This window comes from Otolemur garnettii, unplaced genomic scaffold (assembly GCF_000181295.1).
Source record: "Otolemur garnettii isolate 467f Iridium unplaced genomic scaffold, OtoGar3 scaffold00005, whole genome shotgun sequence".
NCBI lineage: Eukaryota > Metazoa > Chordata > Mammalia > Primates > Galagidae > Otolemur > Otolemur garnettii.
In genome coordinates, this window is record NW_003852400.1 from 34,121,296 (window position 1) to 34,137,521 (window position 16,226).

At 40.6% G+C, this 16,226-nt stretch overlaps 1 protein-coding gene across 2 annotated transcripts; it reads right to left on the reverse strand.

Moving 5' to 3' along the window:
* On the reverse strand, positions 1–12,826 carry AGR2 (anterior gradient 2, protein disulphide isomerase family member). 2 transcript variants are annotated; one of them, XM_003782728.1, is made up of 8 exons: positions 12,650–12,826; positions 8,990–9,135; positions 8,673–8,736; positions 8,508–8,560; positions 7,012–7,085; positions 5,009–5,072; positions 2,278–2,361; positions 1–294 (listed from the first exon to the last, which is right to left on the reverse strand). In XM_003782728.1, the coding sequence occupies exons 2-8, from the start codon at positions 9,126–9,128 to the stop codon at positions 245–247; spliced, it is 528 nt and encodes a 175-aa protein (XP_003782776.1). In that variant the 5' UTR covers positions 9,129–9,135; positions 12,650–12,826; the 3' UTR covers positions 1–244. The 2 variants fall into 2 exon arrangements, with proteins under 2 accessions (XP_003782776.1, XP_003782777.1); XM_003782729.2 differs by having other exon boundaries at positions 12,668–12,818.
* Between the last annotated feature and the right edge of the window lie 3,400 nt (positions 12,827–16,226).

A 16,226-nucleotide genomic window follows, 5' to 3' on the forward strand; every position in this document is an offset into this window, starting at 1 on the left:
AGAATACCCCCAAAAGGATTTATTTTTTAGAAAATCATGGCTCACTATGGTAGTATACAATATTGTTTTTACACATGAATACTTGAAACCAATTTAAAAAAAAATAGCTATTGTAACATTAGACCATAATCTGCTCAGTGTGTCAGCCAAGCTTCTGCGTTCTCCAGTCTTCTGAATTCTCTTCAGGTTCCAAGTCTCAAGGTCTAATATAGAGGGAAGGGCTTACAGATTGTTTTTTTTTCCTTTACAATTCAGTTTTCAGCAACTTGAGAGCTTTCTTCATGTTGTCCAGCACTAATGGGGGATATGAATAGGAGAGTCAAGACGTCATCAGGAATTACATGAATAGATGTAATAAGCCTCGAACTTGGTACTCTGTTGCTTACTGGGGTACTTTTTAACCATGCAGTAAATAGTCGGTAATCTCATTGAAATTTTTTTTTCCCTAAAATTACATGAAATGGCTTTTGTGACAATCCAGTTCTCTAGTGTATTCATTTCTTCTCATATCTTCCCTCTCCAACCTCCACTTCGAAAAGAATCCCTTTATAAGCTTCATTAGCAGGAAACAGGTCTGGCTAATTTAGTACATTTTAAATTTTAAAAGTAAATTTTAAAACTAAATTTAAAGTAAATTTTAAATCATGCCTGTAAGAAATAATCGGTTAGTAGGTGTGTGCAGCTCCTGATGATGGTTTCAGAAGTAGGTGGAATGTAAATTACGGCAAACCAATTTGCACACATGAATTTCTGTAATCTTCATGGAAACGCTCTCAGAAGTTTGTTGTTAGGTAATGAAATAGGCAGAGAGAGGCTGAGTAGCTTACTCAAGGTCACACAGCTAACCAGTGAAGGAGCTCCTTACTCCAGAGCCCAAACCTTAGAACTGTTCTGCAGCAGCCGTTCAGGAAAGTGAGGTTTGTGATGTACTGGAATAAGATGTCCATGTGCCAGGCAGTCAGCAGTGCTTACTCTTTCTACAGATATTTATTAAATGCCGGTTCTGCAAGGTATTATGACCTTACTTGTTTAAGATGCCTGCCTGTAAAGAGTTTCATTTTATTAAGGCCCAAGATTTTTATCCCAAATGGCCACTACTACTTGGAAGGCCCTCCCCTTGGTCCTCCCAGTGCTGACTGGAAACACTGCTCATGGGCCATGAGGATCTTGCCTGCTGCCCAGACAGCCTCACATTCCTTCCTGACATGCTGTTCTAAGGCCATGCTGGCCCAGGGAAATTTCTGAGATGGTTAAAATATTCTGTGTCTAGGTATTGAGCACTTGGAATGTGCCTGGTATGGCTAAGTACTGAGTTTTCGATTTTAATTCTAGATTAGTAACATGTGGCCAAGGGATGGCACAATTGAAGGCAGCCGCTCCGAATTGGCCAGTGTTAGTTCCTAGGAGAAAAGCCACTTTTCTTCCCTGAAGGACTAATCAGATGTCATAGCTAGGTGTGGCCTTCCCTTGTGATACTTCATCTGCCCTAAGGCTATTTCTCCCCCCCCCCACACACACACACAACCCTGCTCACAGCAGCCACAAGGAAAGTGACTATTTTTTTTTTTTTTAAAGAGACAGAGTCTCACTTTATCGTTCTCAGTAGAATGCTGTGGCGTCGCAGCAACCTCCAACTCCTGGGCTTAGGTGATTCTCTTGTCTCAGCTAGTAGCTGAGACTACAGGCGGCCCCCCACAACTCCTGGCTATTTTTTTGTTGCAGTTTGGCTGGGGCTGGGCTGGAACCCACCACTCTCGGTATTAGGGGCCAGTGCCCTGCCCACTGAGCCACAGGTGCTGCCCCAAGGAAAGTGAATTATCTTGACAACTGTTTGGATCATCTTTCCTCTCGATCTTTCAATTGAGCCTGAATTTAACTTCAAGCCCGACTAAATTATTTTACTTTTGTTACTTGGAAAAAAAATCTCACACAGGTTATCACAATTATTGCAGTCAGTTCTGTGCTAGAAAAAGTGTGTTAGTCTACCTAACAGAAAACCTGAAAAACAGGTAATGTGGTCATAGAATCCTCTTTAGAGAAAAAGTTACCTAATCTAAATAATTCATCTTCAACTGAGATAATAATAATTAAAAAAACCAACAACCTGAGGTGGAAAGAGGATTTGCCCTAGGACACAAGGCTAGTTGGGGCCAGACTGATTCTCTGGCATCCCCAGGCAGACCTCTGTCTCACCTGGCCCTGTGGCCTCTTGGCCCTCACTAGAGCAATAGAGACGGTGAACACTTGGACAGCATTCAAGTTGGCAGTAACACTTACGTAAAGCTGTATCTGTAGGTTCGTAAGCATAGAGACGATTTGAATATCTGCCGGTGATGTCGGCTCTTACTGTCAGGGATGGGTCTGCAAAGAGCGAAAGGGAATGGAATGCTTTGTTTCAAATGATCTCTATGGCCTGATAATGCCAAAGCCTACCTCTCTGTGCTCAGTGTCCCATGAAGGAACAGGGCGTGTGTGCTCCATCCACTCTGCTCCCAGCCTGTGCCAGTTAGCAGCTGGGAGGGAGCAGTCAGCTGCTGTAAATTGTTATTTGTGGCAAAGGTTATGAACCCTGCCGTCCTATCTATAGCAACGTTAAATGAGAACAATATATATTTTGAGAGTAGTGTGATGTTTGTTTTTCTGGTGAAAATGTTGACATTCTTTTTTTTCTTTGAGACAGAGTCTCACTATGTTACCGTCAGTAGAGTGCCATGGCGTCACCACTCACAGCAACCTCCAACTCTTGGGCTTAAGTGATTTTCTTGCCTCATCCTCCCTCCCGAGTAGCTGGAACTACAGGTGCCCACCACAATGCTCAGATATTTTTTTTGTTGCAGTTGTCATTGTTGTTTAGCTGGCCCAGCCAGGTTTGAACCGGCCGGCCTGGGTGTATGTGGCTGGCGCCCAACCCACTGAGCTATGGGTGCTGCCCATGTTAACATTCTTTGCTGAAAAATTGTTTTAAAACTTTGGAATGACTATAATTGTAGTTGACACATTTTACCATGAGCAGCGTAAACAGAAACCCACACCTAATGTCAGTTTTCAAAACTGAAAAGGGATTTTTGTTTATGTATAATGAATAAAGAAGGCAAACCTTTAAGGACAACAAAGGTCCCGTAACTATAGGGTGCTCTCACTGTTATTGTTAACTACCTACATTTTAAAAATAAGGATTTGAGTCTTACATGTGAACATGTTTCTCTAAATTTAAATCCATTTTGTAGTGTTTTATATTTACCTGGAACTCACCTAATTAATGGGAAAAAAGGTTTTTAAAATTTTAAAATTAAGGTGCACACAGTAGGGAAGTGGTAGAGGGAAGAGGGATAGAGGATAGAGACCAAAGGGATAGAGACCTTTGTGAGGGAAAGGGGGTAGAGGCAAGTGCAAACCATGCCTTAGGCGAAGCGATTAAGGAACCCAAGACACATGTCCTAAAAAGTCAAGGTAGAAGACAGGTGAGAACCATCTGCTTATTGGTAAAGTCTGTTCCAATCACGGTCATTTCAGAAAGCTGGGCTGGGACCAAACGATATTAAGTTACAAGAATCAGAGGTTTATTTATTCACCAAAATTGAGCCTGACTATACTTCTGGTTGGGGCAGAGGAAACAAAAACAATGTTTGTATCACAAATCTTTGTAACTAATTAACACAGGAAAGGCTTTGTGAATACCCAGCCTGTGGCTCACAGTCCTGGCTGTACATTGCTGTCACCTGCAACGCTGTAAAAACCATCCTGCCTGAGTCCCACTCCCAGATATTCTGACTTGATTGATTTGAGGTGTGGCCTGTGTGGCTTGGTTATTAACATCGTCCAGGCGATTCTCCTGGGCGGCCACAGGGGACAGTGGCTGAGTGGGAAGAGCAAGTTGCCTGATGTTGGTTCTTCCGATTGAAGAAATCGAACATTTGTTAAAATGCCCTGCGACAGAGAAACTGTAAAAAGAATTCCTGCACAAGGTATGACTGGACAACCTGAGAGCAACCTTTCGATGTTAGGGTTCCAAATGTTATAAATTCTAACAGAACCAAATCATAAAATTAGTGCTCTGAGGTCAGCCTTCTCCTTTTTATTCATCACCATTTCTTTTTCTTTACCCTGTTTGTACATTTAATGTAAACTTGGATGAATGACACAGAGGAGCCACTCAATTCGAGTGAGCTCTTCTATGGGATGGATTTAATTATGGGTTGGCCTTAAATCAGTAGGACTTCAAACAAAGTCAGGCTCAATACATTCACTTGATAATTCAATAGATATTTATGGAGAACCTGCCACAGGTTCGTGCTTGGAATATGATGGTGAGAAGAAATAGGTACAGTCCCTGCCCCATGGGGCTTATCGTTCTATGGGGGGGAATTTATCACACAACCCACCTAATAAACACAAAATTATAATTGAGGACAGGGTAATCAATAAATGAGCCACAAGAGCATGTAGTGGGAATTTGACTAGGTCAGTGAATGTCAGTGATGACCAAGGAGTTAAGGAGGTGACCTTGGGGGACAAGGGAAGCAGGAAAAGCTTCTAGCAGAGGGAAAGGCATTTGCAGAGTAGTAGTGCCAGGAAGAGGAATGGCTCCTTTAATTTTTTTCCCCACTCCCTGTTCCTAACTTTCCTAAAAATAATGATCAAAAATGTCAGAAAGAAAAATTCAGTACACTAATTGAAAATGTGCCTGATTAATAAATATTTGCAGGCTTGATGTATTCAGGAAAATTATCAATATATTTAAAGAGTGAACAGGGTGTTCCTTCTCAGATGTATTGTGGCAGAAGATGAAAAGTTAAAAGGAGCAGATGAGCCGAGAAAGTCTTCTGGGAAATAGGGAGAAACTCGCGTTTTCTATTGAAAACTACATTGCAGGATTTGAAGGAATGTTCCCCTTGCTGGAGCACAGTAACAACACTGGCCTTGGTGAAGTGGGAGGACAGGGGAAGGGGTGTGACAATAACAGCCCCTATGCCATTGTCAGCTTGCATCATCTCACATTTTCACTTACCAATAAACATTATCCTGGGGACATACTGGCCATCGGGAGACAGATGCTTGTCAGTTGTTTCATACTAAGATTTAAAAGAACAAACAGCTCTTCAGCTATTTTCAAATTTGTTAACACAAGAATGTGTCCACTATTGAGCCGGGCACCTCAATATATCACAAGGCACCCCTCTTCCACAAGGAGTGTCATAATTAATACAGATGGAGAGTCAAGTTCGATGCATGAAATAGTAAGTAAGAGAGACCAGCATGTGCTGCGGAGATGCAGAATGGGTGTGATAAAGAGCAAAGGAGTTCGTAAAGGGAGAGCTTGGAAGCCGTTACCGTGTTTGTGGAAGAGATCTTGGGTGAGGTAGGAGAATATCGATGAATGAAAAAAGTGGAAGTCATTTCTGGAGAAATTACAAAGACAAACAGGATTCTCTTGAGTGTTCATGAACCGTTTAGTGATTTTTATTAGAATTTGTTTAGCAAGGCACAGTGCTTATCTCATGAATGCAGAGTCCATTGAGAGATAGGCAGGAAAGGGACTATTGAGGATCCAGTGGGTGAAACTGGACTGAGGATGTGCAGGGATATCGGGCGCTTATGGTGCAGGTTCCAGTAGGACTTTCTAAAGTGGGTCAGAGGGAATCCTGAAAAATCAGCAGGAGCCAGTCGTGTGGAACAGAACGCCACCCTGTGCAGGGGAGAGTATGTGTAAAGGTGTGGAGAGCACAGGCACAGCATTTTCTCATATGACCAGGGGCTGGGAAGGACTGAAGTAGCAGAAATGCAGGGGGCAGTGGTGATGGAGGCTGCTGGAGCTGCTTCAGGGGCCAGTGCGTGGATGACTGCACAGTTGCTGTTGCTTGTGCAGAAATAGTTAAGAACCACTGGAGGGGTGTCAGAGAAGCACCATGAACCCAGTTTGATCTTTAAAGTAATTACCCTGACAGCCACGTGGGATTAGACAGAGTTTATCTTGTAGGCAGGAAGCCATTGAGTCACACTACAGCTAGGTAGAAAAGTGAAAAAGTCTTACATTGAAAGAGTGGTCCTGAGGTGACTGATAGCATGAGTATTTAGAATTTAAAAGTGCAAAGCTTCTTGAATAGCAAAACTTTAAATGAAATAGGGATAGAGCAAGAAGAGCTATTTGGAAAAACTCGAACCAAGATCATTAATTGAGTGTGGCGCATATTGGGTCCAATCTGGTTATGAGATGTCTGGAATATGGTTGGGTAGATGAGTTGGAAGTTGTTTCAGGTTTGGGTCGGATGTGGGAATTATCTCTGTGTAGGAATCTATTAGAGGCAGGTGTACATGAAGTTGTCCATCAAGGACATAAACTGGGAAAAGAGAAGGGGTCCAGTAGAGATTCATCAAGTCACTAAGGAGGGTAGAAAGAGGATGAGGAAACCGTGGCAGGGAGGCCAGAGGACTGCTGGTGTGGATCGATCTTTACAGAAGCTGAGCTGTGCATGGGCTGGGGTGGCCATCATGGCGACATAGGATTAGTATCATTGTTTGCATTCAGAAGGAAAATGGAGCCCATTTGTGTACAGTAAAAAGAACTTGCAAAGGCAGAAAGCTGTGTATGAGGAGGGGTGGAGGAGGTGAAGTAAGGTGAGAATGTGCGAAACTAAAGCACAAGAGGCCACGACTGCATTGGGAAAGCAGAGAGGGATTAAACACGGAGGCAGAGAAGCCAGGCTTGTAGGGGGATGGGCACAGGGAGTAATTTCCAAGATACAGAAACTTTCCAGTTATTATAGCAACAGAGAAAATGCCACAGGAGTGTATTTTTCAGACAAACCACGATTATTAATTACTCCATAAAAACGGACATGCCAGATGGATTATGGATAAAATGAAATTTCTTTTTTTCTCTGCAATTTATGAGATGGGATATTTGGAAGAGATCCCCGTTAATGTGGTATGACTAAGATGTACAGGGTAAATAAACCATCCATTGCAGATAAAGACATGGGGGGTGTCAGTGATGATGAGAAGTAAACTTACCACTAGATTGAGGAGGACAAACTGCTCTGCCAATTTCTGGATATCTTTATTCTCAGCAAACACTTTCTTTAAAGCTATAATATAAAGAAAATCATCAAGCATTCATCTTAGCATTGGTTAAAACCATTGTTCTCTGTTACATTTTATGCTGAAATGCATTTTAGATACAATATTCTACTCTGCGCTTTAGCAAGTGATGCATGAAGTTAGTACCTATGGCCTTGGCTACCTCTGCTTTTTGCATTCACTCATTCATACATCTATCCACTTCTTTCCAGATTGTATCTACTGAATGGCGACTATGAGGAGAGCACTGTATTATGCACTAGGGATAACCCGGTGGGAAAAAAAGAACATGTGCTCTGCTCATAGAGCACAAATGCTCATGTGGGTGACAGATCGTAAGTAAGCAAATAGATAACTTCAAGTGTAGGTATGTACTTTGAAGAAAGCTAAAGCAAGGAAGGTGATTAAGAACTATGGGCTAGTCAAGGTAGATGTCTCTGAGAAGGTCACATGGATGTGAAGGAGGGTTGCATTTCGAAGGGACTGCAAGGGCAATAGGTTAGAGGTAGGAATGAGCTGAAGGTAGAGTGTGTCTGAGGGTTAGCGTGAAGGTGGGCAGAGAGAATGGAGAAGGCAAGGGAGGGACAGGGAAGGAAAGGAAGCTATCGGCCAGATCGCGTCCAGCCTCGTGGCTCGTGGTCAGGAATTTGGTTTTAACTTTACCACTTGAACACATGAACAATAGGGTCTGACTTACATTTAACAGCTTCACCCCGGCTTCTGTGTGGAGAACTGGCTATTAGGTGACCAGTTAGGTGTCTATTACAGTGGTTGAGACAAGACCTGATCATGGAAGCAATAGGAAGTGGATGGGTTTGCGTAAGACCAGCTACATAATACAGGGTGGCCTTAAAGTTCATGTGGATGTGTGGATGATCACTCTGTGTATTAAGTCCAGTGCAAAATGAAAACGTACAGCCCCTACTCAAGAATTATAAAGGATTTTAGACAGTGACAGCAGAGTATTAAATCATGTGTAGGAATCTTCCATGTTCTGCTCCCTGTGTGATCACACTGGTTACGTGCCCGTAAGGCTGGTCCTGGTTTTAGGACTTTTTTTTTCTTTATTGTCCTTGGTAGAGTGCTGTGAAGTCACACAGGTCACAGCAACCTCCAACTCCTGGGCTTAAGCAATTCTCTTGCCTCAGCAGGACATGTTTTGAAAGTAAAGCTAGTATTTGCTGATGTATTGGATTTGGAAAATAAGAGAAATAAAGACATTGATTTTTAAATCCTAGAGCTTGATTTTCAAAATATACACCAATGGTTAACACAAAACATGAAAATATTTGAAGTTACTATAAAATGTTTTTGTTACACAAAATACTCTTTCAGCTGTGCTAGGTTAGAAGGATACAAAGATGAGTGAATTGAACTCTGGCCCTAAGGCCAAAAATATATACAAAATTACACTTAGAAGAATAAATTACCTTGACTGTGTGGGCATTCATCCAAGTGGTGAATGATCATCAAGGGTTTGTTGCTTTAAGAGACAGAGATCGGATAAATTTTAATAAGATTTCATTTACACACAGGTGCCACTAGATGGTGCTCTTGAGAGCTTTGAGAGAGTTCTTCATAACCCTCATCCTTACCTTGTCTTGGATTTGTATAAAGCTTCTTCATATGTCTGAGTCCAGATGAGTTGATCACCCCAACCTAAAACAAAACGAACCAGTATATTTAAAGCTTTCATAATTTCAGGTCCAAAGCAACAATAAAGATAAATATATTCTCTTGTGCTAAAGAAGAAGAAAAACCTCTAGAGAAAGTAGAAATAATTATAAACAATGATAAACCTAGAAGGAGCACATACCCAAAAATGTTCAACACACAAGTTTCAGTGCTAAGAGTTAGAAAAGTCCTTCCCAATTAAGTAGCAGTTGTAAGCCAACCAGCAGCTGACTCCTACCTCTGGAGAGGGTCTGAGGCAGTTTGGGTTGAGGGTCCTTTGTGTCCTTTTTAGCTCCAGGTTTGACTGTGGCATCTTTGGCCAGAGTATAGGAGACGGCCACAAGGAGCAGGAGGGCTGACACTGAAATTCTCTCCATGGCAAATCTGATACAGAAAACAAACACAAAGTCAATCAAACAAAAAGGAATTAGCGATCTTCAGGATCTGCAGATTGCAGCACCACGATGGTGGAATACAATAGGAGCTGAGGCTCCGTTGAGATTAGACATAGGAGATTGGAGTAAACAGCCACTTTCTGTAGGATTTTCCTAAGAACATACATGCTCTTCCACTCATAATTAAGTTATATCCCAGTAAATCCATTGTAAGTTGAAAATCTCCAAGTTAAAATGCATTGACGAGGGTCCCTCCTTTCCTGAGGTTTCACTTTCTCTGGTTTCAGCCACTCATGGTGGAGCACGGGTCTGAGATAGATGAGTGCAGCACAGCAAGATGTTTTGAGAGAGAAGGCACAGTCACATTATTATGCTGTATTGTTGTAATTGTTCTATTTTATTATCACAAATCTCTTATTGTGCCTAATTTATACATTAAGCTTCATCATTGGTATGCATATAGAGAGAAACAGTATACTATTTAAATTGCACACAAACTTTATGGCCTCCCCGTGTATATTTTAGTGCTATTTGTACTTTCAGGCATCCACTAGGGTTCTTAGAATGTCTCCCCCATGGATGAGGGGGACCACTGTGATACCCCTGCTGACCATCATAGCTTAGCCTTGCCTACCTTAACCCTGCTCAGAACACTTATATTAGCCTACAGTTATGCAAAAGAATCCAACACAAAGTCTATTTTATAATAAAGTGTTGAGTATCTCATTTAATTTATGGAATACTATACTGAAAGTGAAAAACAGAATAGTTGGATGAGTAAATAGAAGTGTCGTTGCTACTGAGGTCATACTGCTTTCTCACTATCATAATAAAGTCAAAAAATTAAGTTGAAACATCATAAGTTGGGGACTTTCTGTATATAGTGTAGGTATCTAACTATCCACATAGATATACAAATGTAGATCTCTAAAGATAAATATTGCTATATTTTAAGAAAACAGCTACATTTAAATTTTATATTTAAAAACTATTGCTGATTGTGGTGGCCCATGCCTATAGGCCCAGCTACTTGGGAGGGTGAGGCCAGAGGATCACCTGAGTCCAGGAGTTCTGGGCTGCAGTGCACTATGCCTATGAGGTGTCTACACTAAGTTCTGCATTAATATGGTGACCTTTCAGGAGTGGGGGTTCATGAGGTTGCCTAAGGAGGGATAAACTGGCCCATGTCATAAATGGAGCAGGTCAAAAAACACAGTACCGGAAAACATCTTAGGAGTATTCTCCTCTTTTCCACCTCCCAATGCCTTGCTGTAGACATAAAAGAATATGAAGTTAAGAGCGACAAAAAGAGGCGAGTTCAAAAGAAACGTTTCTGGATTTTGCTACGTTGCAGAGCTGGGTCCCATCTTCCCAGAAACAATTACCCTAAACATAGACATTTCTATAACCTTCAGTTGAAGTAGAAACATTGCCAGAAGAATGAAATAGGAGTAGAATGATTATTTCATTTAGAACCTGCCATCTTTGTCACTTAAGACTGGTACCCACGCAACTCTTTCTCTAATGGGACATTTATTCAAACTCCATATTATCTCTGAATTAACTCTGTATTAGCTCCAGGACACATCAAGCTCCTTCCAAGGAAATAATTTTTTGAATCTCTGTGTGGGCCTGTATAGGTAGGTGGTGGTGGGCATCCACTTTAGTGCATATTCAGGTGGGATTCATAACACAGAGAAATAAGCACCATCTACGTCTCTTTATCACATTCTTGTATCCCTTTTGGTACGCTACAGCTGATTCCGAGGAAAAGCTGTAGCCAATGACTATGAACAGGAAAGTGAAGGGCAAGTGAGCTCCATGAGGGGGGAGAGAGGGAGGGAAGGAGCTAGCAGTGGAAGGGAGTTGAACTAGCAAGTCATGAAGGTTATCCAGGGGCCAGAACATGAAAAGCTGGAGGTTTGAAATTCTGGTAAAGCCACACACTAAAACTTCATAAAAGGAAAATATGAAACGGCGGCATCTGACTCTAACATCGGTGTAGGTTTTGAATTAAGATAGACTCTGCAAAGGACGTGGGATGGACTGTGTTTGCTTAGTGTTTTTAAGAGGGCAGTTTTTTACAACCCGATAGCTTGGGTGAGAACCTTTGCTAAGCATTAGTTGATTAATAAAAAAAGTGTTGCTAAGTTACCAAATACAAATGGTGTCTTGCATTAAACCCACCAATTATTATCAAAGTCATAGTACATAGCCACAAAATATCTTACTCAGAAAAGACATAAGCAGAAAGCAAGGAAATACTTTTCTTTGTTTTCTACACCCATAAAGATGTGGAAATGCCAATGCCAATGTTTGTTTTCTAGAGTTCTGTAAAACAACTCAAGTGTGCTGTGAGTCAACAATACCCAGCCCTCTTAGTATAAACACTTCTTTTTAATGTTAAAACAACCTAGAATTTTAGGTGAGAAAAATTATACTTTTGGAATATTAGCTGGTTCAGAAATTTATCATGAGTGACTACTAATTGATCAATAAGCCTCTCATTTTGTATTCTATTTATAACAGCGTCTATGTGTAATTTGCAGAGATAATAGCAAATCAATGGCAAGGCGTTTCATTCAGTCTGCTGACAATTCTTGTTGGACGGTAGCCATCAGGACCCTTTGCTATAGCTCCGCAGATTACGGGTTGGAACTATTGATATGTTATTGCTTCTGTTTTATGGCATGATGACTCAAAGAAGGCTAATATAACTCCAGCTAGACAAACATCCTGCACTGGGGTGACTTTCTGAGTTTCACTCTACTGAGTTTTCAAAATAGGAATAGACTGCTCTGCAAACTTCCTGCATAAACCACTGCAAAATACAATGCTAACCATGCAAGTATCAATAATATGGAGGCGCACACAAACACATATACATGCACACACGGAACCAGCATTTTTTACTGGCACTATATCCCTGTCTTCTTGTCCTTAGCAAGGGATGAACTTGCAGGACGTTTTGGTGTCCACGTTTGTGAGTGCTTCACAAGCAACTCTTTCCTCTGACAGTCTGTCCCAGGAATTTAAAGATTGAAACAACAAGATTATCTTTATACCAGACAGAGAATGAACATTTTTTTTTGATTTGCAATAAGACATTCCGAGTGGTCAATCTGAGCTGAGGTGTTACAGTTGAGAAGCCCACAAGCCTTTGCTTTAACCCAGGGGGAAAGAAGCAGAGCATTAGATGGTGACTGAAATCCCTGGCCCCGTCCCAGCCTGGAAAAGTGGAGTTCACGTACTCTTAACCCTCTTGTTTCCTACAGGAAAAAGCATTACTTTGAACCAGCCCAGGAACATAACACTCTGCCAGCTCTAGCCAAAGAAAGGCCCCAGTCAGCCTTTGGTGGAAATTCCATCATTCCCTCTCCAAATCCCACTTCCTTGCCCTTAGAAACTTGCATTTCTCTATTGATTGCCTGCAACTTTACACAGCTATAGTCTAAAACTCATTCTAGCCAGTACGCTTCTGCAGCTACTGTCAGGAGCCTTACCTGTGTTTCCCCACCCACCTGCCTGTGCGAGGCAGCCGGCCAGGTCAGTCCAAGCTTCTGAGTGTGCAGGTGCAGCTCCAGTCTCTATTTATGCAGGAGACGCACCTCAATCCCACCCACTGGTCCTGTATTTACATGTTGCTAACTCAAAAGGAAACTTCCTTTTCCCAAACGATTGTCTTCCCTGGGTTAAAGGGTTCCTTAGTTTTTAAAACCTAACGTTGCAAAGGCACGCGTTTCAGTAGCCAGGTTTTTTAACTGTTTGTGAAAATACATTGTTAAGTGGCTTGGAAACCATGGGCAGAGTGCCAAATCCAGGTAAGCTTTAAATGAAGACTTTTGATTTGCCTGAAGGCTGATTTGTCTTTATGTGATTGGATGGAGTTTGTGGGTTGTAGATTTTTTTTCTCTCCCCCTTGGGCAGATTGCCTTTATTTAGTTGAGAACACACAAGAGATGATTCACAATTCTAACCCTTATAGTCATATAACCTGCCAAACTCCATTATGAGACAAATTATTTTCCACAATACACTTCCCTCTGCCTGTCAAAAAAATATATTATACCTTAACGACAGGTAAGCAAAAAATACAAATCAATATAATATTTCAAAGCTTGAGGAAGTTCTTGGAAAAAACCAGCCTAATATTATGAGCTTGTAATAATTACCTTGCTGTTGGATATATGCGGTAATTTCTCTGCAAAGAGTTCAAAGGTATTTCATAGATACTCTCTCGTTTAAAGGCAAACTTCCCTCCCAGGCATGCAGGAAATCCTTTGCCCCATTTTTTCAGACCTAAAAACTAAGGTCTGCAATTATTTTTTTTTTCCCTGAAGATTGTACAATTATTCAATGAAGATTTTAGAACTGGAGTTTTCTGTCAGAAAATTTTAATCCTATATTTTGTTCATGAAGCTAGATTTAGTCTTTAGCACTCAGAATGGAGAAACTTTAACTGAAAATTAACTAATAGAATGAGAGTCCTACACAAATAACTTCTTAAAATGACTTAAAATATTTAAAAGCCTATTTCAAAAACATTTTTAAGTATGTACATTTTTTCAATAAAATCTTGAATTCTGTGGGCAAAACAGTGATTCTCAAAATATTAAATTTTCTTTCAGTCCTAAGTGAGTTTACAAAGATATAATTTCTTTAGGAGTTTGACTAAGAACAATGATTCTAAACTCTTACCAGGAGAAAGGCTCTTATATAGATCCTTAACCTATTTAGCCCATGGAATATTCAATTCAACTCCTTCATTTTGCAGGTGAAGAAATAAAGATGTCAAAAAAATTTGAGACTTCTGAAGGTCCCACAAGCTGCAGAAAGCTTAAGGGCAGTGGTTCTCAACCTTCCTAATGCTGCAGCCCTTTAATACAGTTCCTGCGGGTCGTGACCCATAGGTTGAGAACTGCTGCTTTAAGGCAAGGCTGGAACAGAGCCCATGTATTCTCTAGTCTAGTCCTTTATCTGCTGAAACTGCAGAGTGAATGGGATTTGGAGTAACGGGATTTCAGCCTGATTTCTGCATCCTGGTGACTGCTCATTGGATGATTTCAGAGACATTTAACGACTCTGAAACTTTGGTTTTTCTATCCATAAAATGGGCATAATACTGTCTTATATGACTATTTTAAATATAAAATGACTTAAGGAATGAGAAAGTATTTGGGGTATTTGTCCACTTGGCCTGCCATAATAAAATGTCACACACTGGGGCCTTTACCAAGAGAAATTTATTTTCTCACTGTCTGGAAATTGGAAGGCCAAGATCATTGTGTTGGTGGGGTTAGTCTCTTCCGAGGCCCTCTCTCCTTGGCTTACAGATGATCTCTTTTCCCTGGGTCTCTGCATGGCCTTTTTCTATGGGACCTGTCTATTACATAATGTACTTTTAAAAACAATAAGTATACCAGTTATATGGGATTGAGGCCTAGCAAGATGACCTATTTTAACTTATTTACCTCTTTAAAGACTCTCTCTCCATATATAGCTACATTCTGAGGTGCCAGGGATTAGAATATCAATATATGAAGTCTGAACGAACACAACTCATAACACTTGGTAATTACAAATATCTCTGATTTGTTATAATTAACTATAATGATATCACAATTATTCCACTGTACTTCTGTGCTTAATCTCACATCAGTAAAACTCAGTGTCTGCCTGGTAGGTAAGGTATGGCAAGAGACGATTATTAGAACACATCTACACATGCTATGGTAGCTGCAGAATCTTTGGCATAGCAGTCTTGGTGTGAAGCAATTAGGGATTTGTAGATGGTGCAAATATGCTTTCAGACAGGAGGATGAGGGAATTTTCTTACATGCTGTTAAACTTCATTACTTTTAACAGTTATAGATCAGTCTTCTGGATTTGCCTGATATTTTAAAAATATGTTGTTAGCTGGGTGCGGTGACTCATATTAATCCTAGCACTCTGGGAGGTGTGTTGCCTGAGCTTAGGCGTTCCGGACCAGCCTGAACAAGAGCAAGACCCCATCTCTACTAAAAATAGAAAAACTAGCTGAGTCTTATGGCGGATACCTGTAGTCCCAGCTATTTGGGAGGCTGAGATGAGGAGATCGCTTAAGCCCAAAAGTTTGAGGTTGTTGTGAGCTATGATGCCACAGCACTCTAGCCAGGGCAACAGAGTGAGACTCTGTCTCAAAAAAAAAAAAAAAATGTTGTTACTAGGTAAAATCTACAGGTATAATGTTGGATAAGTAAAACTAATCTCAGAACCAGTGACCCTAACAATGGTCATAATGAACTAGTGTAAGGTGTAACTTTGAATGTTACACCTTTGTGTTTTAAACATTTGTGTCATCATGACTTCAGAGGTTCTCATTCAAGCATATTTTAAAGTATTTTTTTCTATTTTCGAGTAAAATCTAGAGGCTTATAAATAATAATAACTAGCAATTATTGGGTATTCAGTACTCATTGTGTAGTTGACTCTATTGTTTCATTTATTTACTCCTTCATTCCTTTGTCAAATATTCATCAACTTGATTTATGTAGCAAATACTATGCCAGGCATTAAAAATAGAAAAATGAGATAGACACGATCAATTATTTAGGTAGTCAGACACATATATGGACATTGCAATTCAGGGTGATAAGCCATGCAATAGGGAAAACACATAGTTTTTAACACTGTCCTTATTCTAATGTTATTTATAAACTGATGGAAGAATTAAGATAGAGCCACACTAAAAACTATTCACATTAGAATAGCAGGCAATAAGGGGCATGCTGGGGGCATAGATATCAGGTGTTACTATTTTTCAGAGGAGGTATAGATTGCTATCCATTAGAATGCTCAAACTGATGGTAGAAAGCAACACTTCCAAATGGATGCAGTGACATAGAATTTGTAAAATATGTGGGATATTTAAGGACCAGCCTAACTGAGGTGAGATTTATCTGGGTGGCTCATAGACAATGAGGTTGGGGCTATTTGCCTGAGGATTTTAATGCCATTCTGAGGTTAGACTTTATGCTCAAGATGAAATATTGGGAGGAGGTGTAGGAGGACAAGCTGTAGATTCAGATTGGTTTGAGTCTG

Coding starts and splice junctions, on each gene's coding strand:
- AGR2 (XM_003782728.1), bottom strand. CDS start 9,128: ATGGAGAGAATTTCAGTGTCAGCCCTCCTGCTCCTTGTGGCCGTCTCC. Junction 8,561..8,672: donor TTATACAAATCCAAGACAAG/GTAAGGATGAGG, acceptor TGTCTCTTAAAG/CAACAAACCCTTGATGATCA. Junction 7,086..8,507: donor TGAATGCCCACACAGTCAAG/GTAATTTATTCT, acceptor TTTATATTATAG/CTTTAAAGAAAGTGTTTGCT.